Source organism: Marmota monax, unplaced genomic scaffold, assembly GCF_021218885.2.
Source record: "Marmota monax isolate L192 unplaced genomic scaffold, Marmota_monax_Labrador192_F-V1.1 WCK01_AAM20220418_F8-fsc00133, whole genome shotgun sequence".
Lineage (NCBI taxonomy): Eukaryota > Metazoa > Chordata > Mammalia > Rodentia > Sciuridae > Marmota > Marmota monax.
Window position 1 is genome coordinate 3,675,187 of NW_026694821.1, and position 23,916 is coordinate 3,699,102.

The window sequence follows — 23,916 nt, forward strand, 5'->3', positions numbered from 1 at the left end:
AAATGCAGGTCACTGACGCCCATCCCCAGGGTTTCTGATTCCCAGACCTGGTTCTCAAGTGGTGTTGCTGGCCTGGGGCCCACACTTTGGGGACCCCTGGCTTCGAAGGAGGAGGGCTGTGTCTCTGGTTCTTCCTCTCCCCTCCAGCACTCACCTCGGGTTGAGGTGGGAGTCCTCACTGTTTGAACAGAAGCCTTGGCTGTTAAGTGAATTTCAGTAAATTGAATCATTTTTTAATATTTGAATTATATGCTCAGATAGGGGGCCTTGTTCTCACAATACCTGAAACTCTGGGGTGGCTTTTGGAGGGAACGACCACCGCTTTGTCTGTCGCTCTGGTGTCCCTGGTCTAGGGGTTCTGAACACTGTGTGGAACTGGACAAAATCATCACCATGATGACCTAAGATTAGCTCTGTATTTTGTTCCAGCCGAAGGCTAATAGCTCTTGTACTCTCCCTCATTCTGACCTGCCTAAGTGGTCTCTATCTTTCCTGTTGTCACAACTCGCTACCGTCCCTTGGCTACTAGGTGGGAATAGTCCAGAGAGTGTGCAAAGTATCCCCAGCTGCCCACTGCCCAGATTCCTCTGACCAAGTTCCACAGCGGGGTCTGTGCAGACCAGCCCAGGAGGCGTGGGGCAGGGGTGGCACAGAGTTGAGGGATGATAGGAGGTGGAAAGGGACTCTGGGGCGGTGGGGCTGCCGAGAGCTGAGCGTGCTCTTGAGGGATGGAGACCTGTTCTGATGTTTGGCCTCTTTGGAGGAGGAAACGGTGGGGTGCTTGATGCTGGCTGCACTTGACTGTCTGTCTCCTCCCTGAGACATGCTTTCCTGGCTGGCGTGCTGCTTTCCTGTCCTGGTGTCCCTCCTCCGTCTTCCCTGCCAGCTCCTCTTCTGAACGTTGGCACCCTCTCTTCTGTCAGCACCAGGCTATTCTTCTTTCTGCTCTCTCTGAGCTCTGCTCTCTTGCTGGACCATCCAGTCCATGGCCCAAATAGCATCCCTGCTGACCCCACCCACTCCAGTTCTGACTTCTGTGGATCCCAGACATTTATTTTTTCTTTGTACCAGGGATTGAACCTAGGGGCTCTTTTAAGCACTGAGCCACATCCCCGGCCTTTTAAAATATTTTATTTAGAGATAGGGTCTTGTTAAATTGCTTAGGGCTTTGCTAAGTTGCTGAGGCTGGCTTTGAACTTGGGATCCTCCTTCCTCAGCCTCCTGAGCTACTGAGATTCCAGGCACGAGACACCACAACCACACCACACCCCAGACTTTTTAGCTGCCTGTTTGATACCTGTCTCCACTCTGTTCTTAGCGCCTCTCAAACTAAACGTGTACCAGACCAAAGTCTTGATTTCCAACTTGCCGAATTCCTTCTCCAGCCAGGCATGGTGGTGTAGGCCTGTAATTGCAGCTACTTGGAAGGCTGAGGCAGGAGGATTGCAAGTTTGAGCAGCCTAAGCAATTCAGGAAGACCCTGTCTCAAAATTAAAAAAAGAAAAAAAATCCCCTCTATCTGCTGCTCACCTAGCCCTTCCTACTATAGTAAATAGCATAGTTCATTCATCTGTTCATCTGTCTGTCAGTCCATCCATTCATTCATTCATCCATCCATCCAGACGCCCAAGGCAGAAATCTGGGTGACATCATGGTACCTCTCTGCCCTTCCTTGTGTGACTCAAGATAGTCTAGACCACGCAGCAGTGACAAATCAACCGTATACTCTCAGAGATGTAGCACAGTGACATTTCTTGCTTGCCTATGTTACGGGCCAGTGTGGTCAGCAGAGGTGGAGGCAGAGTCCCACTTCACACAGTTTATTCAGGCACCTCCTAAACGGGAACGCTGCCACCCCCATGTGAACTCTGCATGTGACATGCAAGGGTCCTACAGAGAGGGAAGAGAGGTAAAGGCTCTGGAATCCTGTGAGGGGCGTTTTAGAGACTAGTCCATCATTTCTACCCTCTTGCTGTGGCTAAGAACTCGGGATGTGGTGATAAGTCACTTGAGATGGGTGAGCACTAACCACCTCTGGCACTCTGGCCAGCCATGTCCAGCTGGTCTGTCTCCAAGCCCTGTCATCCCTGTCTCCACACTGTCCTATACAGGACTCTTCTCCATCTCTGCGGCCATTGCTCCCTGTCAGACTCCTTCATCCCTCCCCAGGGTGTCAGCGGTGCCTTGACAAGCCTTTCATGTCTGCTTTCAGCTCTTGAAATATATTGTCTTCACCCACTACTGAATGAGATCAAAACCCCTTTGGTAGGCAGAAAAAGGACCCTTGCCACTGTCCAGAGATAGAAGATACATCCTATTCCCTGGAACGGTGTGGATGTGACCTTACATGGCAGAGGGATGCAGATTTGCATAGGCAGTTATGTTGAGGGTCTCGAGATGGGGAGATTCTCCCAGGTTGCTTGAGCAGACACAGTGTAAGCACGAAAGTCCTTATAAGTGAAAGAAGAGGGGAGAGTCAGAAAGAGAGAGTTGAGAAGGCTAAGCTTCTGACTTTGAAGACAGGGGAAGGGGACCATAGGCCAAGAAGAGTAGGTGGCCTCTAGAATCTGGAAAAGATAGGAGACAGGACTCTTTGGGGACCTCTAAAAGCACAGCCCTGCTAACACCTTGACTTCAGCACAGTGAGACCCATTTCAGACCTCTTACCCCGAGAACTAATAATTTGTGCCATTTGAAGACAGTAAGTTGCTTACAAACTTTTAGCAGTAACAGGAAACTAAGACACCACCATCTGGCAGCATCTGAGCATTTAGCATAACATCCAAAATCATTAGCATGATTGGGCAGACTGTAAGTTCTGTGAAGCAGAGACAGGGTCCTTTCTCTTCACTCCTGTACCATTCTGCAGGGTCTGACTCGTATTTCTTGAGTATGGATCATAAGGGGGAGGGGGAGGGGGAGGGGAACAAGACAGGGAGAAGAGAGAAAAAGAATAAAAAGAGGAGGGAGAGGAGAAAGGAGAAAAGGCATCCTTGAGCTTCCAATCTCGCCAAAACTAAGGTGTGTTGAGACTGGAATGTGAAATGAATGGGAATGTGGAAACAGGTCGCATTTTACCTGAGTGGCAGGAAGATATCTTGCTGTCCTTAGCTAGAGAAACCTAAGGCCCTCTCAAGAGCCCCCTCCTGCTCTCCTCGGCTCCAAGGCTGTGAGCTCCCCATGCTCAAGGATGTCCACTAAACCAGACACTGGGATTAGGACATGGGGTGACCAGGTCTCATTTTAGGTTTACAGTCTACTCCGATGCCACAGGAGCTGCCCTTAGGACTCTGGAAGGGACCCAGGATGGGGACAGAAGAAGGCACCAGGAGCACTTTGAGAGTTGTGCTAGAGGGTCCTTAGCCTTTCCAGGTCATGGGGTGGGGTTGGGTTGGGTGCCTTGTCCAGTGCTCCTTGGAGGGCAGCTCCTGCTTGTCCCAGCCTTCCCTGAGGCACCAGCAAGTCCCTGGGGCAATCTCTGTTCTAGATTTGAGCTCTGGTCACTCAGAGTTGGACATCCCAAGAGACACAAGGCCCTTGATGGGCACCTCGGGAACGTGAGCCATGGCAGAGGAGGCCAGAACACAAGTCTGGGGCTTCCAGTACAGATGCCGAGGAAAGACCCCACCCTCCCTGGCTCTGCCCTCCACTGTGAGCCTTGTAGCTTTGTCTGTTTCCTCCAGTCCTGTATCCTGGTGCCTAGAGGGTCCCTGGCACATGGCAGACACTCTATTGGTCACGAGGAGAATGCACTTCTTGCCTGCCACCACCCCTTTACCCACCATTCTGGGAGCCCCTGTCACCCCTCGTGCCACCTACTTGGCTCCTGCATCCCCTCTGCCTCTCAGCCCTCACATCTCTGCTTGCTATCTTGAAGTCGTGTCCCCCACCCTGCTGGCAGCAGCAGCTGGCTATGCCAGGGCCTAATGCTCCGCATAACAGGAACATCTGTTGGCTGGGGTCCCTGGAGTGTGGGCCAGACACGGTCACGCTCCATGGCTGCTTCACGGTCAACCCAAACTGTGGCGGCCAGAGATGTGCTGTTGGGTCTCTTTCAAGGACATAATGTCACAGCCAACCACATGCTGGCTAGATGTCTTGCTGTAGTGGATAGACAGGTATCCCTGACAGTGGCCTATTGCTGGGACCCATGGCTGGCACCCCTCATATGATCCTCAGTGTCCTTGACTTATTGGTGTGCTGACTCAGAGTATTGCAGAGTACTGCATTATTCCCAGCTCCCAAATTCTGACATTCCAAGAGCAGAATGCTATAGGTCAGGGTGTGGATTCTAAAATGGCAGGGTCTACATTCTGGGAGAAGAGGTCTTCTACATCCAGAAGCTATAGATATCTCCTGGTCCTAACAGCACCCAATAGTGTGGACCCTGACAGAGACCATGGCCTCATGAGGCCTGCCCCAAGCCCTCTCCCCTGCCTGGCACCTGACTAAAACAGTGAAATTGATGCTAATGACAACAGTGTCCAGGGACACCTGACTAAAACAGTGAAATTGATGCTAATGACAACAGTGCGTCTGCATAGAGGGAGCCTGGTGCTATTTGGAGAACTTTCCATGTAGGAACTCATTAGTGCTCCTAGCAGCCCTGTGAGGTGGAGTGCAGAGGTCACTTGCTTTCCTGCTGTGATGTGGGAGGCCCATGGTCTCTCTGCAGACCAGGCTCCTTTCCCGAAGCTACTCTGCAGTCTGACGTGCTGTGCTTTGGCCACCCCACTGCACCTCTGCACGCTGTCTAACTGCGTCTTTGTGTGTACTTCGTTGGCTTACCCCATAGATGCCAGTGAGGGTCCCCGGGCTTTGCTCCTCCATGATCTTCTCACTTGACATCCTTTTCTCATCATTTCCCTTATGCTGGAGTTAAGGATGGCAGGGGGACTGTGGGACTCTGTTGAAGAATTGGGATGCTAAGAGCACGGAAAGCTTTTAACTGCTCGTAGGGTGTGTGTGACCCAGTCGGATACTCATTTTGAAAAACAGTCATAGCTGTGTGGGGTTGATGGAGATTCAACAGGAGGCAGTAACGGTGGTCCCAGGGAAGGGTAAAGGATTCCACGATCATCTGGAGGGAAATCCAGCAGGATTCGACATGGAGCACAGAGGAGGAGAGAGAACAAGGTGGGGTGTGGCTTCCTATACTTCTGGGGCTGGGAGAGATGAGGGTTTAGTGGGTGATGCTGAGTAGAGGCAAGAACTGCTTCGTCTGCTTCTGATTGGTCTTGGGTCCCCCAAGGTGGGAATGTCCAACAAGGACTGGCCCTAGGGGAGTGGCTGGAAACAGAGGGCTGGGCATATCAAGTACCCGAGTGGGGGGAGCTCATTCCGGGTGCGTGGCAGGTGGCCCAGGGCAGGGCAGCTGGCAAAGGGCTGAAATCGTCCTTTGAATTCGGCAGCAAAGAGGTCAGCATTGACATTGGTGAGATCAGTTCAGTATAGAGGAGGGACAGAGGTGATAAACAGAAGACTGGCTGTGGCTGGAAGGATAGAGTTCAGCAGAGAGGGCAGGGGGCCTCTGAGCTCCCCAAATTCAAAAATCTGGCTCTTCTTCCTCACAACTCATGTCCAGGGAGTCGCCAGATCCTCAGGATTCCTAGGCACTTCTCAGTGCATCCTTGCCATCCTCTCCGTCAGCCTGACCCCGTGACACCAGGCTGGCCTCCCCCATGGTCCCTGCCTCCTTCATCTCATCCCACTCCAAGACTCCAAGTCCTTTCCCAGTTCCAGCCGTGGCACACACAGCCTCCTGCCTGGATGGCCTTCCCTTCTCATCTGATCAATCTGTGCTCCTCCTCCAAGGGCCAGCTGGGGGCCAACCGTGGGCTCCATCCAGGCCTGCCCTGCGAGGCAGGTGGGGGCCAGGCAGCAGCCTCAGACCAGCCACTTCCGGCCCCCAACCCTGGGGTGAGCGACCACTGACCACCACTGAGGAGGTAGAGCTGAGGCCAGACCACACCGAGCTGGCCCTGCAGAAGAGGCTGCTGCCGAGGCAGGAAGTCTGGAGCAGGTCGTGTGGGAGGGGCTGCTGGAGAGACCCAGCAGCCCCTTTCTGAAGGGCCCTGCCCTGGCCTGGTGCTTTTCTCTTCCCCACAACCCTACAGGACTCAGGGGCTGTGGGCCAGGTAACATCAGGTGAGGCCCCCTTTCTGCCTCAGGACCACCTGCAGAGAGGCTCATGCCTCACCCCCTCTTTGAGAGGCTTTTCAGGTGAAGGCCTGGCCTTCCCTCAGACAGGAAGTCCACTTTCCTCTTCAGCTGCTCCCACCTGCTCGGCATGAGCCTGGCTTGTGAGCGGTCCACCCTGCCTCTGTGTGGAGGGTGGTGGGAGAATACAGGTGTGAGCATCCAAGTGTGGCGTGTATGCTGTACGTGTGGGCATCCACAGTGTAGCGTGTGTTGTGGGATGTGTGCATGCACGTGTTTGTGACTGGTTCTGTGTGGTGTGGTGTGTGTGCACTAACGTGGTATTTGTGTGAGATTATGTGCGTGTGTGCATGTGTGTGTGCGTGCGTGTGTGTGTGTGTGTGTGTAGACCCATGCTCACCATGGCTCTCTTCCCCCAGGCTGCCCTGGCATGTGGGACAATATAACCTGCTGGAAGCCGGCCCATGTAGGGGAGATGGTCCTCGTTAGCTGCCCCGATGTCTTCCGGATCTTCAACCCGGACCAAGGTGGGTAGAGCCCAGTCTTTAGGCCACACTGATCTAACCTGATCCCTGGGCTCAGCCCAGGCTCCCAAAGATAAGCACTAGGGACTGGCTCCCTGTGAACAGATGGTCTTTGCTCCAGAGCACTTGTAGGGGTGCACAAGCCTTCCTTCAACATGGCACGCAGTCCTCAGTGCACACCTGGGTGTGCCCTGGTGTGGGGTTGATACCAGCTCTGTCTCTCACCCTCCTAAGGACCTTGAGCAAAGCAGTTCACTCCTCCCAGCTAAGGCCCTGGTCTGCCAGGTGAGAATGTGGCATGGTGGCTCCCTCATGGGGTGTCTCTGAGGATAAAGTGAGGATGATCATGCATGTGGGTCATCGTGTAGTGCAGGACTTGGCACATCTTGAATGTTCAGTGGTCAGTGGTAGCTGATGTTGTCATTGCTGTCACTCACGCAGCCACAGAGATCCTCAGAGGCCCAGAGGAATGCGTGGACAGGGAACCCAGCAGTTAGACACCCTCAGGCAGAGTGGGAGTGTGAAGGGTGCAGTTGGGCTCATGACGCTCACCCACATCCACACTCATGGACCACTTGATGTGGGCATGGTGCCCAGGCCTCACAGCAGGCAGGCAGGCAGGCATGTCTGCTAAGCAAAGCGTTTCCTTGGCCCTCACTGCCCTTAGGTAGCTATGAGGGCTCAGGAGAAGAGAAGCTGGGGGTCCTGGCCTCCAGGAGCTCCTGGATTGCCTAGGAGAGGACACTATCCACAGTGGAAACAGTGTAGTCTGTAACGTATGGACGCTGGTTCTGGGGTGAGTGTATGATGGCACCCTTCCTGCCAGGGAGCGTTGGCTGAGTGGGGGTCACAAGGACTCAATTTTGGGCATGTCTGAGTTCGAGATCTCTGGGGGCCATTGAAATTCTGTGGAGAGTTCTGGGGGCCCCAGATTGATTTAGGAGCCTGTGGGATAGACATGGTGGCTGAGCTCTGTGATGCAGGACACAAAGATATGGGGCGGGGGGGTGGGGCAAGACAAAGTCCAAATGGCTCCGGAGGCTAAGGCAGGAGGATCGCCAGTTCAAAGCCAGCTTCAGCAACTTAGCAAGGCTCTAAGCAACTTAGCTGGGGATGAAGCTCAGTAGTTGAGCGTTCAATCTCTGGTATCAGAAAAAAAATAAAAAAATATATATATATATATATATAAAGTAAACTCTAAATGGCTGCATCTCCACTGGGGGGTTCCTCTTCTGAGAGGTAAAAGGCAAATTCACTTTCAAAAAGGCAAATTCACTTTCAAACCTCACGTTCCAGCAATATCATAAAGCAAGGGATTTGCAGGAGGTGGCCGAGAGAGGTAGTGACATATGTTGGAGTCCCAGGTCCCATCTCTGGCTCCCATTCCAAGAAGGTGGAGCCTGTCTCCCACACTCCCCACCTTGTTTTGTCCACATCCCTCACACCTCCAGACCTCTGCCAGCCCAGAAGGAGGGTGGCAACTGAACTCCCCACCCCAAGGGCTTGGGGACTTTGAGTGAGTGACCCAGAACAGGCTAGAGAGTGAATTCTGGCTGAGGAGACTGGCAGGGAAGTGCTGGAGCGAGGAGCACAGTGAATGGAGGGCTGTGAGGCACAGTGACAGCCTGTGATTCAGCCCCGTTCCTCATTCATTCCTCTAGAAACCAACTTAGTCACTTCCCCCATGAATGTATGGCTCTCATTCAGTCATTTATTTAAAGTTTACTGAACATCTTCTCTGGGTCAGATTCCATGCCAAGAATGCTTCTTGCCACAAAAGGCAAAAAGAATCTGCAGTCGAGTGAGATTTCCTGGAGATGCACATCCCTCCAGCTTCCCTCCCTCAGCAGCAGGCGGGCGGTGAGGTGACACCCCATTCCTAATGGTTCATTAAGGCGGGGACTTCAGCACCTCTGTTCACAGGCTTGGTTGGTGGGCTTGCCTTTCCACTTAGACGTGTGGGTTGGATGTCTCCTTTGCTTTCTCAGCTCTCGGGAAACTCCAGGGGTAGTGCAGCCGTGCAGGACCTTGGAGATGTTGGAGGTGTGGGAGTTCCACCCTCTCTCCTCCTCCCAGATGCCTCTGTGCATTTCTGTTCTAGAGGTGGAGGTCGAAGGCTCTCATGCCTGATGGTGCCCAGCGTGTAGTCCTGCTTTCTGCGCCCCCTGCAGAACTCTCTCCGAAGTTTGGGGGTGGGGAGGAGGAAGTGGTCAGTGAGAGCAGACCCCCCACTGCACACCCCTGCTTACCTCTGCATTTTCTCTCTTTCTCTCTCTCTCTCTCTCTTTCTGTTGCAGTCTGGGAGACGGAAACCATCGGTAAGAGGAACCTTGGTGAGGACAGACCGCTGTCCATCTGTCCATCTCTGTATGTAGCAGGAGCCTAGCCTCAGGAGATCCCAGGCTCTGACTGCCGGGATCAGCATTTGGTTGGGTGGAATGGCAGGCTCTTCAGGGACCAGGTTCTTCTCTCCTTCTCCCCTCCCCACACCTCTGTTCAGCCACCCTGAAGGTGGGAGCAATGGAGGACACAGCCTTTGGCTTCCAGGCCATCATGAGCTTGTTTGGAAAGACAAGACTCACCAATGGAGGAGTCAGAAAGCAAGCCCATGTGTGTGCATAGGCATGTGCGCATGCACACGCAGGCCTGACCTGTGAGTGAGTCCGTACAGATGCTCACATCCCCAGTTGCTGAGAAGGTGGAATGTACGGGAAGCCAGAGAATAGAAGAGAGCTGATGATGCAGCATATGGGCAGAGCAGTGAGGTCATGGGAGGCTTTCTGGAGGAGGTGGCATGTCAGCTTGGAAACTGGATTTTTGAGAAATGGCGATGCAATGTGGGTCCATCGCTAGGCTAGCATGGGATTTGGGCATAGGAGAGCGTGGGAAGGGGAATAAAGAGTAAAGAGAGAAGGATAAAATTCTGGGGATGAAGTCTTTGAAGTTTTGGGTTCCCTTTGATGAAGAGTGGGTCTGGAGACCAAGATGAGCACCAAAGGAACCCCAAGTCCTAGACCCCTGTTGCTGTTCTTTGCTCTTTTCCATTCCTTCCCCTTCCTCTCTACTCGGCAGAAGGCCCTCCCGCCCTCCTGACAGTGCCTATTTCCTGTTTCCTGGGGGGTGGGGTGGGTGGTTGAGTCATGCATCATCCTTAGCATCCAAGAAATGCAACCCAAGGAGATGGGTGTCAGAAGGTGCTGTGAGTCAGAAGGGTGTGCAGCCACTGTGTGTGAGGCTGTCTGGCGACCCTGTCTCCAGGCCCTCCAGACCCAGGCACATCAGGGAAAGTAAGCAGTGGTAACGCGTCAAGTTGATAAACCAGGCATTTTGACACATGCCCACATCTGTGTTTTACAGGAGAGTTTGATTTTGCTGGCAGTAACTCCTTGGGTCTCTCAGGTAAGGGACAGGCTGGGACCCACCATGGACTGGCTGACCGGAGGGCGTCTGCTGACATGGGAGCTTTGAGAGCCCCATTGCAGGCTGAGCTCTGCCCTCTGTGGCTTTGAGATCTGAGACTGGTTGGTAACTTTCGAGGTACAGGTACAGCTTGTCTCCATGGCAAACGGCAGTTAGGTGCAAAGGCAGAACATAGTACCTACAATTTCATAGGAGCTGGAGATCTCTTGAAGCCCCTATGTGGATTCTAAGCAAAGAACCCCCGTTTTAGATGGTTCCTAATAGTTTTGAACTCCGATACATAGGCTAGAGGTTTTCAAACCAAATTTAAACTTGCACATCACAGTCCTCTCCTGGGCTTATTAAAACAGATTCAAGGGCTTCACCCTCAGAGTCTTCTGATTTCCTCGGCCTCGGCCTCAGGATGAACATGCGCATTGCTAGCCGGATGCCCAGGTCTTCTACGGTCTAATATGGGCAGACGCTCATTCAGGAACCTCTGCCCTAAAATTCCGGGCTTCTATGAAACTGCTGGGGCAAAGCAGCCTGGTGATGTGGGCGCAGTCGCTGCAGGATTCTGACAATCTGGAGAACGCTCTTCCGGAGATTTCTATCAGAACAATATTCAAGGAACAGTTCTGGAACAAAAAGGTTTATACTTTTCTGTGCCTACATTAGTCTATAAAAAGAAAAAGAAAAAAAGAAAGAAAAGAAAAGAGAGGAAATGGCTTTTCTCTCTAGGACAGTTTTATAAAAAAAAATTGTTTTTCAAAACAACTTCCCTTTCCTCTTCTCACCACCTTGAGAAGGGCAGAGTAGGGAGGAGATGAAGCCCTGATGGGGAGGGGCTTGGGCAAGGCGATGCCTCCCCTGGGACAGTCAGACTTTCTGAAGAAGTATTTAGAGGGACTTGGAAGGAGATTGCCAGAGATTGCCAGGGGCAGCCTGAGCAGATTTTCTGGAAGGAGGAGCAGCTTGGCACCACACTGTGGGATTGAAGTGAGCTCTTTGGCTTTGCCCCAGCCTGTCCACAGAACTCAGCACTGGAGAAATGATAGAGGTGACAGAGACCAGACTCTCCCTCCCCGCTGCTGGGCAGAACTCTCCTTCCCTGCAGGCCCATGTCTCCAAGTCCCAGAAAAGATGTTTCTGACTCTCCTAGGTGAAGAGAACTGGCCTTCTATATTCCAGCTCAACCAGCAAGGATGTGGGCTGGAAGAGAAGGAGTCTCTCCTCTTGGCCTCTGCATCCTGCCATGTGTCTCCCTGAACCACTGCCCACCCGCCTTGGCGGCCTGGGTCACAGAGGGGAAAATTCTATCCAGCAATATGTGCCCTGTGCCCCTTGTCACTGAGTCCTATGAGGGGAAGAACCATCCCCATGTGTCCTAAGAGGCCAGGTAACTCCCAAGAAGCCATTCTGAGGACTGACGTCTCTCCGGGGCCACATCGAGGTGTTCGCTGGAGGAAAGGGGACTGCTTACCTCCCCTAATCATTTGTGGCTGTTCCTTACAGACCATCTGGTGATGGGAGAGAGAAATGAACCAAGCAACCATGGGAGGCAAAAAAACAGCCCAACGAATAGTGAAAACCAGGCTGAATGCTTTTTTGTAGCTGGCAAATGGCTCAATGGCTGTGTCTTACCCTGGCCTCCCCTGGGTATCGCACAAGATGGCCTTTTAAGGCCATCAGAAGAAAAACTAAAGTACATTAGTAACAGGAAATAGACCAGCAAACCCTGAAAGGCAAAACTTAACCAAAAACCAAATTGGAGTATATGTCTTAAAAAAGGTCCTAACCTAGTTCAGTGTCCTTGTTAATTAAGCAAGGTGTCTCATTGGTGCAGAATGTCAGCTGCTAGGGTAAAGTTCACCTGTAGAGTGGGCTCAAGACACACCTCTGGTCACCTGAGGCAATTCCTGGACACACTCAGATGTCCTGCTGAGAATCCCTGGGGCTGCAGGGACTGGAATCTGCATTTGTGATCAGTCTCAGGATGGTTCTCCTACACATGGACCTTTGAGAAGCATTGATCCAGAGCCTTGAGCATTTCCTGGCAGGTATTTGGGAATATTCCAGAAGGAGAACTGCAGGGCTGCTGGACTCACAGGCTCAGTCCCCTTACCCCTGGCTAAGAGATGGCTTGCCCCAGCCCCATGGTTCTTAGTAAAGACTGAGCTGCAGGCATCAGCTGTCACTGACTCCTTGGACCTCTGTCCCATGTCTTCCAGCGGACACACGGGTTTCTGGTTCCTACTTAAGCAGTAATGTTTGCATCTGCATCTCGGGGCTCTCTGAAGTCATTCTGTGCCTCACTGAGCGTTCTCTTCTCTGCAGACATGGGTGTGGTGAGCCGGAACTGCACGGAGTATGGCTGGTCGGAGCCCTTCCCTCATTACTTCGACGCTTGTGGCTTTGACGACTATGACACTGAGACTGGGGACCAGGTGAGTGTCTGTGCCCTGTTCCCCAGAAGTGGTGGGACAGCGGAGGAGACAGGTCTCTAGATGACATTCATGAGCACCTACTGTGTATCCAAGCCAGCTGCTGTGGTGGAGAAGCAGCTGTCATGCCGCCTTATCCTCCAGCCCCCACCTCCTGTCCCTTCTGGGGACACTGTCTTGCCTAGGATCCAGAACCTGAGGAGTTAATTCTGGGCCTCACATGGGGGCTCCCTCTCCTACCTCCCACATCTAACTAAAGGATGCTGTCTATACTGACTGGTTAGTGCTCTTCCTTTGAGCAGATGCTGGGGATGGAACCCAGGGCCTGGTGCATGCTGGGTAAGGGCTCCATCTCTGCATCACACCCCCAGCCACATCTGCAGAAGGTAACCCTGCAGAGTGGAGCAAGCAGCTCAGCTGGAAGTAGGGGAGTAGAGGTAAGATCCTAGGAGAGACAGGGAGAAGCTAGGCCCAGAGGGTGCAGGTCTGGGGGTGGGGGTGGGAGGGCCTGCCCCATGTGGATCTCTGCATATCCTGTGTCCTACTCTAGGATTATTACTACCTGTCGGTGAAGGCCCTCTACACTGTTGGCTACAGCACCTCCCTCGTCACGCTCACCACTGCCATGGTCATCCTGTGTCGCTTCCGGTGAGACTCCAGTGACACTGGAGCCCACACAACCCACCTCTGCTGAGAGTAGTCCCCTCTTTGTGGATGTCAGCCCTCACCCCTGGGGTAGCAGACAGAAACCTGACCCCAGAGAGGGCAGCCTACTTGATCAGGGCCACACAGCCAGGCAGAAGCTGGGCAAGAGACCTGCATTGCTCACTTTCATCTTTCTAGTCTAGATAGAGAGGCCATAGGAGGGAGAAGGGGCACAGGTTACAGGGGCCTGGAAGCCAGGATCAGAGAGGTGGGTAGAAGCTGGTAGACTCGGTGGCAGCCCCCTCTGAGACAATGGCAAGAGCAGGTCCAGGGCAGAGCCCAGGCTGGAGGGTGTGAGTGCTTTGGGGTTGCTTGCTTGGGGTCAAGTCCTCCTCCCCTGGCCTGCTCCTGCAGGAAGCTGCACTGCACCCGAAACTTCATCCACATGAACCTGTTTGTGTCCTTCATGCTGAGGGCAATTTCTGTCTTCATCAAAGACTGGATCCTCTATGCCGAGCAGGACAGCAACCACTGCTTCATCTCCACTGTGAGTGAGCTCAGAGGGCCCGAGGCTACTGCTGCCAGGAAGTCCCCCTCCCCGCACCGCCTGGGACTTGTTTCTCAGCCTGAGGCCCTCGAGTGTGTTCCTGGGGGCTGGTGTGGGCCCTGGTCCCTTAACCAGCTGAGCCAGAGCCCACGTGCTGGTTTGCTAGGGGTCTTTCCATGTGTCTCCTCATGCCCCCCGGTATTTGGAGGAGGCGCCAGGTGGGAAGAATGGTCTGGAGTCCAGCCTTTGACTGAGAGGGCTCACTTGAAGGTTTTCAGTGAGAAGGGATCTCTGGGGCCACGGTGAGCATTCCCTCCATCTGGGAGGGATCCAGGTCCCTGTTTTACCAGGAGTAGCTCTGGCTGCTTCTCCCTGCTCATCTTCCCTGTGGGAGCTGAAGAGGGGGCAGGTGGGCCTGGTGGGCTCCACGCCTGTCTACCTGTCCCTCTCCTGCCAGCGCAGGCCTTTTGGACTGAGACCCATAGGATGCTGCAGATCTCAGCGCCACAGTTCAGGAGTGTTGACTGTCCCGGATCCTGGGCGTGTTTGGGCCCCACCCAGCATAACTAGAGCTGAAGGTCCTCAGGACTCCCCTGGGCTTTAGGGGTTCGCCTGGGGTCAGGAGAGGGAGTACGACGTTCCTCGCCTGGTGGCTGTCCCTGTAGGTGGCATGCAAGGCTGTCATGGTTTTCTTCCACTACTGTGTTGTGTCCAACTACTTCTGGCTGTTCATCGAGGGCTTGTACCTCTTCACGCTGCTGGTGGAGACCTTCTTCCCTGAGAGGAGATACTTCTACTGGTACACCATCATTGGCTGGGGTAGGTCCCTGGCTGGGCCTGCACGCACTCGGGCCTCCTAGTCGGGTGTGACCTTGGTACTGCCCCAGGCAGGCGCTGACTGCTCATGCTTGGACCCCGCCTTTCTCTTCCTGCCTGTGGGAAATTCCCTGTCTGAGGGAGAAGTACTGCCCAGGCGTCCTCCTGAGAGACAAGGTGGTCTGAGGTCTGGGGGAGATGTTGCCCTCCCAGGAAGCCTGGGTGTGAGGGACAGTAAGAGTCCCCAGGAACTCCAAGTGTGAGGGGTGTGGTGGCCTCTGGGAGCCCCAAGTCTGAGGGAACAGTGGACATGCTGGTTTTCCTCTATTAGGGGCCTCTTTTTCTTGTTCTCCTAGGGACCCCAACTGTGTGTGTGACCGTGTGGGCTACACTGAGGATCTACTTCGATAACACAGGGTGAGTACATGCCCAAGAGTCAGGGCCAGAACAGAATAGATTCCTACAGATGGGTTCTCAGTGGCTGTCGACTTTCTCAGCAAATCATCCAACACTGGGCCCAGACTGAAGCCCAGCGCCAGAGGCCACCTGAGCCCAGACCCCACGCAGGTCTGCGAGCCAGCAGCCCAGGAAGAGAATAGGAAAGGTTTCTGAACCCTCTTTGCTCTGGGCCCAGTTCTGGGCCCTCCCTTTGGGGAGGGTAGGAAGATGGTGATGGTGAGCTTATGTCTCAAGAGCTCTGGGTCTAAAAGGGACACAGGGACCTTTCCCAGGAGCCCACTGGTGACCACGACTCTTTGACCCCAAACCCTGTCTTGACAGGGATGCAGAGGAAAAGAGCAAGGCTCAAAAGAAGGGCATTCCTATAACCAGGGCCTGGCTTCTGCAACTTCTCCTTCTGGCTGACCCCTCTTCAGGAGCTCCAGGGGAAGAAAGGACCAGACCCTCAGCTAGCCAGGGCAGTGTCCTGTAGGCATCTGGGCTCACCCCTGGATGTGATTTCTCTTCTCTCTGTCTGCCCATCTTTCAGCTGCTGGGATATGAATGACAGCACAGCTCTGTGGTGGGTGATCAAAGGCCCTGTGGTTGGCTCGATAATGGTGAGTGTCCTTGGGACAAAGAGGAAGAGAAGAGACAGGGCCTGGGCGGAATGGCACATGAACAAGAAGGGGACATGAAAGAGTCACTGAACAAACTGGCCTTCTTCTTTGTTGTGACTGTATTATATTCCATAGCACAGACACACAAATTATTTAGCTGTTCCCCTAGGGGTGGATGTGTATCTTACTACGTTTTCTTCATTATAAAAGATGCTACTAGAATAGTTTTGTGCATAATTTTAAACATTTGCAAATATTTCTTTAGAATACATCTCTAAACATGGGAGGAATAGGTCAAAAAGGGTATACATCTAAAATTTTTAGGTCCCAAATTGTTTTGCAAAATTCCTTTAGCAATTCATACTTCCTCTGGAAGGGTGGTGCATTTCCCCAATATCAATCATCTAAATTTTTACATATTCTTATGGAGGATAATAGTAATTTCACAAACATTTCTCCATATTGTTAGCTAATTGACCAGTTTTTCTGAACATTTAATGATATTTTTTTTTTCAATTCTGAATATTCCCATCTATCTCTTTTGCCCAGTTTTCTATCAGATTATATTTATTACAGTGAAGGATAATAACCCTTCATTTGTTATATGTATTGTGTTTCTAAGACAGCATAGCTGTTCTGCAGTGGAATCCTCCGGCTTTATAAATTCTGAGCCCTACTTCTTGTTTATAGAGTTCTTTCCTAACCTAAGATATAAAAATACGCCTCTTCCTTGTTTCGTAATACTTTTGTGAATTGTACTGTTATGTATACACCTTTAATCCAGCTGAAATTTAATTTTTTGTCTGGCCTGAAATGATATTTAATTTTATCTTTCTAATGGATGTACATTCCACATTCTCAATTCTTTTTATTGCATCCTTTTTATTGAAATGTTATTTTTGGATCCAGACTTTCACTTTTATGCTGCTAATCTATTTGTCTATTCCCTAGGCAGATTCCCCATTTTCCTAGTTACTGAGACCTTGTAGCATGCTTTGGCATTTGATGTGCAGATTTCTCCTCTTATTTTGTTTTTCTTCAAAAATTCCTTGCCCATTTACTCTTCAGGTGGACTTTTGAATATCCTTGTCAAGTTGCAAAATTGTAAAATTAAAAAAAAGTATGTTTGAGATCGTGTAGGAATCATACTGAATTTATAGGCTAATTTGGAGAACTGGTTTGCTTAAATGGTGGAGTCTTTCTCTCCAAGAGTGTGACATGATTCTCCACCTATTCAGTCCTCGTTACAGAGTTATTCTGGTAAACTTTTTTAGATTTCTTTCTTGTTGTAATGTTCACCTCTAAGGTGTTTCCCATTTTGGCCTTTTATTGGATCTAGGAATCATTCTTTCTTTCTACTTTCTGATGGGTTACTGGTGGAGTGTAGGGAAGCTCTTGTCTTTTGTGCATTTTTTTTTAGTTACATTTATGAACTCTTTTATTAGTTCTTGTCCCTTTTCTGTTGGTTCACGTGAATTTTCTAGGTAGAAATTACATGATCTGCAAATGAAAATAGTTTTTGTCCTTCTTTTTCAGTATGTGTCCCTTTTATTCCTTGTTTCTGTACAGGGTGATGTTTTCTCTAGCTTTTGGCAATTACCCTGCATGGAACTGGAGAAGTTTCTCTTCCTGGCTTGTTTTAGTATGAATATCTTGTTTTCATATCTCAAGCATGGATATTGAATTTTATCAAATGCATTTTGGAGATACTGAAGTGATCACAATCTAACTTCATTATGAACAAGTAATATATATTTGTGCCTTTCTTTGAACATATGTGAATATTTCTTTAGAGTAAATCTCTAGGAGAGAATTCCTGGGACAAAGATATGTGCATTGTACATTTTCATAGATAGCAAAAATTGCCCTCTATGAGCAAGGTATCATTTCTGATATTTCCCCTATCTTTGCTGATGTTTCTGTGACCAACTCATTCACCAGTCTTTAGGGATTTAATGGAAGCTTATTGCAATCTGTTGTCATAACAAATATTAGGTTTATTTTTGCATTTCTAGTTTGAAACCTTTGTGGTCATGATCAGTTTGTTCGTTGAATACACTGCTAAATTCTCTTTATTAATATTTGTTTAAACTTTTTGCCTTGCTCTCTGTGGTCTTCTATGTCTATGTGACTGTGAAAGTGTTTTCTGTATTCGCCTGGCTTTTGTAGCAGGATTTCGTTAACTTTGTAGGTAATCTATGAGGTTTTATTTGCTTTAAAACAAAAAAGTAGCATGTCAATTACATGTTCCTTAGAAGTTCATAAAAATCATCTGGGCCTAATGTCTTTGAATGCAGACACCTTGACTACTTTTTAAATTTCTTCTGAGATGATTACTCAGATTTCTCTACCTCTTCTTGAGTTGTGTTTGTTAATTTTTATTTTCCCATTTTGTTGGGTATTTTCTCACGATTTAAAATATTCTGCCCATCTTGTCTTGTCCTCTTTCTCACGCCTAAATTGGTCTAACTGTAGTTTCTCCTTTTGGATTGATGAACACATGCAGTTAGAGGTGTTTGCTGAGCTAATTCCAGGCACTGATTAGACAGCAGGCATGGAGCAGAGAACAAGGTGGACAGAGTGTGGTGTGTGCTTCGTCATTCCAGTTGATCTATAAAAACAAAGAAGACAAAAACAAAAATAAATTGTCATTTTTGTCGATCAAATCTCCTATTTTTTTTTCTATTTTCTTTCTTATGTCTTTTGCCTATATAAAATGCCTTCTTCTATAAGTTCCATTTGAGGTAATCTTTTCTTAGTTTTTTTTTTTCTTTTGATTTGAAGGCCTAATTAGTTTTCAGTAATTATGATTTTTTTTTTTTTAAATAGACTAACTTGAGGCTCTCTGTTTTTTCTTCCAAGGCTGCTTTGGCTATCTCCAAGACATCCCTGAACAGTTCTCATTTATTTATTTGCTCTCCTTCCTCCTCCTTTCTCACATACACACAGCTTCCCACTTTGTTTAGAAAGCATCTGTCAAAGATCTTTATCTGATGGCAAATACTGCTATTGCTGTTCCCAGGCAGTCCTGTAATTAGCAAGGCTTGTGGCCACACAGATTCCCTGCCGCAGTCTGGCTGGGCACACAATCACGAGCCACCACACAGCTTGTAGATTCAAACAGCAACTCTTTATTCCCGAACTCACACTAGCCGTCTACAATCACGTTCTGGGGAAATCCACGTTCTCTGCCCAAATCCACGTTCTCTGCCCAAAATCACCTCCACTGGGCATCTGTCTCCCAAAAAATACTGTCTAAATCCCGTGAGAACTCAAGGGGAACTCAGGCAGCAGGATACGCCCTATTCCCAGCAGGAATAATCTTAAACCTTAAACCTGGAACCTAAACCGGGAACGCCCTAATCCGCCTTGGTCCTTGAGCAAGGTCACCTACATTCAATGTCACTGCAACATGGGGTACGCTGGCAAGGAAATTGTCATACCTACTTGGCTAATGGCTCCCAGCAATTCCCCATATTCCATGACGCTCATCTTGGAGTTTTTCCAGGGAAGAGCTCTGGCCTCTGCAGTTGACTCTTCTCTCTTAAGTTGTAGCTTTCCCACCAGCCTGGTCCTACTTTCTTTTTCTCTTCTAGGGATGACTCATTTTCTCCACTTACTCATGATACCCTTCCCTGTTTTCCAGGACTCCTATGGAATTCTGTTTCTCACATCTCTTCTTCCAATACAGTGATACTGTGGTGGGTAGGAGCTACATTAGCGCTCTCCTACCGCCATCTTGGATTAGAAGTCTAGAGGGGATCTCGACTAGCTGGGGAAGGTACCCATGGGGAACAGGAGCCTTTACAGGGGCAGGAGTGCACAAAGTCTTTGCCCAGAGTCATGTCTGTCTGCCTTTTCTTTGGCCCTCAGGTTAACTTTGTGCTTTTCATCGGCATCATCGTCATCCTGGTGCAGAAGCTGCAATCTCCAGACATGGGAGGCAACGAGTCCAGCATCTACTTGTAAGTACCACCATGTGGATGCCACGGCCATTTGCAACAGCCACACAGGCCCGGCGCTCAGGTCACCAGCAGGAGAAGGCTTGGGCTTTGCTGATAGGGTTATATGATAATGGGCATTGGCAAAATTTCTTCCTGAATGAAATATAGCCTTTAAAACATAGTTGCCCTCCCTCCTGGGCTTCAGCCAACCCAGGAGCTCCTAACTTGCATGCCATTACACATAAGGAAAAAAAAAAAAGAGAGTGACAGAACCTATGTGACACTAGAAAAATCAAAGTGGAGAACACCAGATTCCCTAAGGTAGTTCAGGACTTGGTTGTTCAGAAGCTGGGTTTCCCGTGGGGATGCTGGTTCTGTGGGAAACCTGTGAGCGCATTGGATAGGCCCAACCCCCAGGACAACATGTAGAACTTGCTCAGCGTGCCTGGTGACACAGGTGGTCATTCTCACTGGCCTGGGTGTGGGAAGGGGGGTTCTTTCTCTCAGGGCAGCTCTGCCTCTGCATCTCCCTGATCCTTCTTCCTCAGTTCCCTCCTTCCTGAGAAGAGGAACGTCTGATTGCTTTCTGTGTTTGGGGTTCACGTACTACCTCTTTCCATTGAGTCCAAGACTTGCTCTACTTTCATGGCCGTTTGGCTTCCTACAGCTATTTTTGTGTCATGTCCCTGAGAGCATCTTCCCGCTGGCTCTCCCAGCCTTGCTCTATCTGAACTCAGACTCGGCATCTGCCCCCTCACCCTTCTGGCCTTGTGAGTGGAGCGGGACCAGCTGGGGCTCTGAGGTGGGTGGGTGGGGCATTTCCATGCTGAAGAGAAAGGTTGGTGATCCCCTGCGGTTGACTCGGGGACACAGTTGAGGCCAAGGGTGTTGCTTCCTCAGTTCCTTTCGAAAAGAGCAGGTTAGAAAGAGCTGCGGCCATCATTGGTCCTACCTTCACCAGAGACCCCAGCCTCAGATCACAACCTTGACCCCGCACAGGGGAAAGAGAGGAGCAGGGAGGGCTCCATAGCACCCGCATTCTCCTGGAGAGAGGCAGAGGGAGGGACTGCTCAGAGGCCAAGTCCCAGATCCTTCTTGAAGGTTCCTTGGGGGCTTCGTGGGAGGCTTGTGTGTCTATCCACCCTAGTATTTCCTCTTGGAGAAGCCCTTTCCATGGGGGCTGGGGACTAGCCCAGGGCCTGGGTGATTTACCGTATTTTCTTTGCCGGTATGATGATCACATCACATTGGAAAAGAAACTTTTATTTTCCTGTCCATTTACTGTCAGTTTTTTTTATAAGTTTTTGCCAGCTCTTACTTACATGTGTCTATTATATAGTGGAAAATTATTCGTTGATAAAAGCCATAAAGTCTGCTAGGGCCAGCCCTCTGCCACTACCCAACCTGCCCTAGAGACATCCTTCCGACTTTTATCTTAGGAGTCTCAAAATAGGGCCCTGCTCCTCCCCTCACCTCCCTGTGGTGTTGGAAACCATGCCCTTGTGTGGCCTCAGTTTCTCCTGCTTGGTTGGGAATTGGTTCACCTACTAACATTTACGTCTGGTATTTGAAACCCAAAGTAGCTGGGCCGGTAGTTAAGTTAGCTTCATTCCCATTTGAGCAAGAGCAGCTTCATCTCTTCCCCTTTCTGGTAGGATCTGTTTCTTCTTCTAAGGCCCCTGGGACCTCTTCTTTGCAGGCCAGGGGTGGGGGTCCTTCCAGCTTCCCCTCACTCTGCCCGTGCAGGGATACCCACAGAGGCTGCTTGGTTCCAGCTGCTCAGCCTAAGCAAGGATGCTCCAAACCCTGGCTGACTCAGACATCCTGCCCCAGGCAACAAGAGCCCCCAGGGTCAGATGGGAAAGAATCGTGGGCCTGGGTTTCAAATTGTCCACACTGTAGGCGCTGTGGAGCCCTGTCCTAGCACAAATGCATAGGTGAGAACCACTTGTCATTAGCACATGGCTTATCCATTTAAGTGTTGATCCAAGACATTTGAAGAGACAGCTAGTTGGTTTCCTTCTCTAAAAGCATCTCCTTGCCTACTCAATAAATCCTTTTTTTAGAGAAAGCCAAACCTCTGCTAGTTTCAAGCCCGGAAGATGAAAACCTCAGGGCTGTGAACCAGGTGGGTGGGCTGATGGTAGACAAGGAATCTGTTTGATCCCATTGACATCAGCCACGTGTTGGAGTGTTCCCAGGGTCGAGGATACCCTTTCCATGAACATGAGCAATAACCCAGTGACAATGCTGCTAAGAACTGCAGAGCACTTAAAGCACTTGCAGGTTGGCCTGTGCACATTTCATGCTCACAAACACCCAGCGCATCTGGCGGGCTAGGTAAGCAATTCCCCACCTTAGAGCTGAGGGGATTAGTTCCGAGTGCGATGAGTCCTGCAGGAGAGAGCCAAGGTGTAGCTACAGTGCAGGGGGTGGGGGGCCTTCCTCCAGGCTATTCTTATCCTTGATTGGCAGCCGGCAGGTGGTGTCCAACTAACTGATAGAATGAGGTTTCCTGGATGAAGTGGCTCCTAATGGGCTCCAGCCTTGCGTAAAATTGTCCCCAGCCTAGAGGGTGTGGAAGAGGGGCTGGCTGTGAGCAGGGAGGTGTGTGCATGGGGAGGAGGGGAAAAGCTTGGGGGGAAGGTGGAGAAGACCGGGCTTGGTGGGAGAGGGAGAGGCCAGGACTGTGCCCCATCCTCTGGGGCACCAGAAGTATATGCTGGGCTGCAAAGCCTCTTCATATCTGCCCACAACAGCTCTCTGGTTTTTTTCCTCTGTTTCCAGAACAAATTTAAGCCTGGGAGTCCCCAAGAAAACCCGAGAGGACCCCCTGCCTGTGCCCTCAGACCAGCATTCACTCCCTTTCCTGTAGGTTGGTTCCAGCTGCTCAGATGATAAAGGGTTTTCCTACGTAGACCAAGACGGCGCTCCTGACCCAGCCTCAGAAGGACCTGTTGGGGTGTGGGGCCCCTGCAGGGGCCAGTGGCGCTGAGCCACCCACACTCCTACCTGATGCTCCTGGTAGAATGAATGGCTGGAATCAGAGTTTGGCAATGGCCAGGGATGGAGTCAGGGCCTGGGTCAGGGCTCAGCATGGGTCCACAATTGGCTTGGTCTCAGACCGGAGTTAGGGCTGAGCATTAAAGTTAGGGCTGAGCATTCCGCCAGCAGGGTCAGCCTGCCTTTGGTTGCAGATCTGAGTTTACCTGGTTCCAGAAAGGGAGGGGTGAGGTTTCCAAGGCAGACACCTTCTGTACAGAAAGAGCCTCAGGACCCCGCTCTGGCATGGCTTGGCTTCATTCCTAGTCACCTCTAGCCAGAAGATGGGGACTGGAAGCTGCATTTTGGGTATAGGGTAGGGTGGGAAAGCTTATGTGCACCCCTCTTGGGGCTTCCTCAGCCCCATCAGGGCAGACGGTGTGCCCCTCCCAAGATCGGTCCTGCTGTGTCAAGGCCGCTGTGCAGCCAGGGGCTCAGCCCAGGGCCTTAGCCACAGCCAGAGGCTTCTGGTTCACGTGAGGCTCCATCTTCCACTCCAGAATGCCCCTGCCCTGCCCTGCCTGGGAGTGTCCCCTCCTCACCGTTCTGCTAGAGGCTGATCAGCAGGGAATTGTTACCCTCATTTTGCAGAAACTGATTCCTTAAGAAGGAATATGATATAACTTGAGTCACCCAACACATCAGTGGCTGAACAAAGCTTTGAGCTTGAGTGCCCGACTCCTCATCTAACACCTCTCCATGCTGGCAGGGAGCACAGAGAAAAGGGGAGACATGGTGTTGAGCAGGAAAGCTTCCAAAATCTGCAGAGCTGGGGTGCTGGTGTGCTGGGGAGCACTTCCTTGGGCATGGGCAGGGTGCTGGTGTACATAGCACCTTAGCATCAGAAGAGACCCACTGAGGCACGTCTGGCTCAGACCACCACATTCCGAAGCCTCCCAAGGGCCCAGCACCACATTGATCTCTAGGACCACAGAGGTGAAGAAGATGGGGGTTCTGCCTGCAAAGGTTCTCCACAGACGTCTCTGTCTAGCAACCTGGGTGTTTTCTGGGGCTGCAGTCCAACCAGCCTCTAAACAAAGACCGTTGAAATGCTCTTGGAGTTTGGCTACTGTAGACACCTTTTGCTGGATCCTTGAGTTCTGAGACCAGAGATGGCTTTGACCTTCCAGAGACACAGCAAAGCCATGGCAGAGTCAGGTCCGGAAGCCAAGGGCCCCCTGACTTGCAGAGTGGGTCCTGTACCTACAGCCGGGGCCTCCTGCCTTCTGATTCGGGCAGCTGTTGCTCTCCAGGCAGCCCCATCCAGCACCCTCATCTGAGTTTCTGGTCCTCCCTTGGAGCCAACTTGGAACTGATCTCATCAGTCCGCCTAGCCTT

General features: G+C 50.9%; 1 protein-coding gene across 7 annotated transcripts in view; it reads left to right on the forward strand.

The window, feature by feature from the left end:
* The window catches only part of Adcyap1r1 (ADCYAP receptor type I), a 56,217-nt gene that overhangs the window by 18,531 nt on the left and 13,770 nt on the right, over positions 1–23,916 (forward strand). For 3 of the 7 annotated variants that reach the window (XM_058573143.1, XM_058573142.1, XM_046426054.2), the window contains exons 4-13: positions 6,579–6,686; positions 8,981–9,001; positions 10,041–10,082; positions 12,420–12,529; positions 13,077–13,174; positions 13,586–13,718; positions 14,384–14,537; positions 14,891–14,951; positions 15,523–15,592; positions 19,466–19,557. In XM_058573143.1, the coding sequence (XP_058429126.1) occupies positions 6,579–6,686; positions 8,981–9,001; positions 10,041–10,082; positions 12,420–12,529; positions 13,077–13,174; positions 13,586–13,718; positions 14,384–14,537; positions 14,891–14,951; positions 15,523–15,592; positions 19,466–19,557 (889 nt within the window). Of the gene's footprint in view, positions 1–6,578; positions 6,687–8,980; positions 9,002–10,040; positions 10,083–12,419; positions 12,530–13,076; positions 13,175–13,585; positions 13,719–14,383; positions 14,538–14,890; positions 14,952–15,522; positions 15,593–19,465; positions 19,558–22,323; positions 22,408–23,916 lie in introns of all 7 variants that reach the window. The other 4 variants (XM_058573145.1, XM_046426055.2, XM_046426050.2 and 1 more) reach the window with 3 other exon arrangements.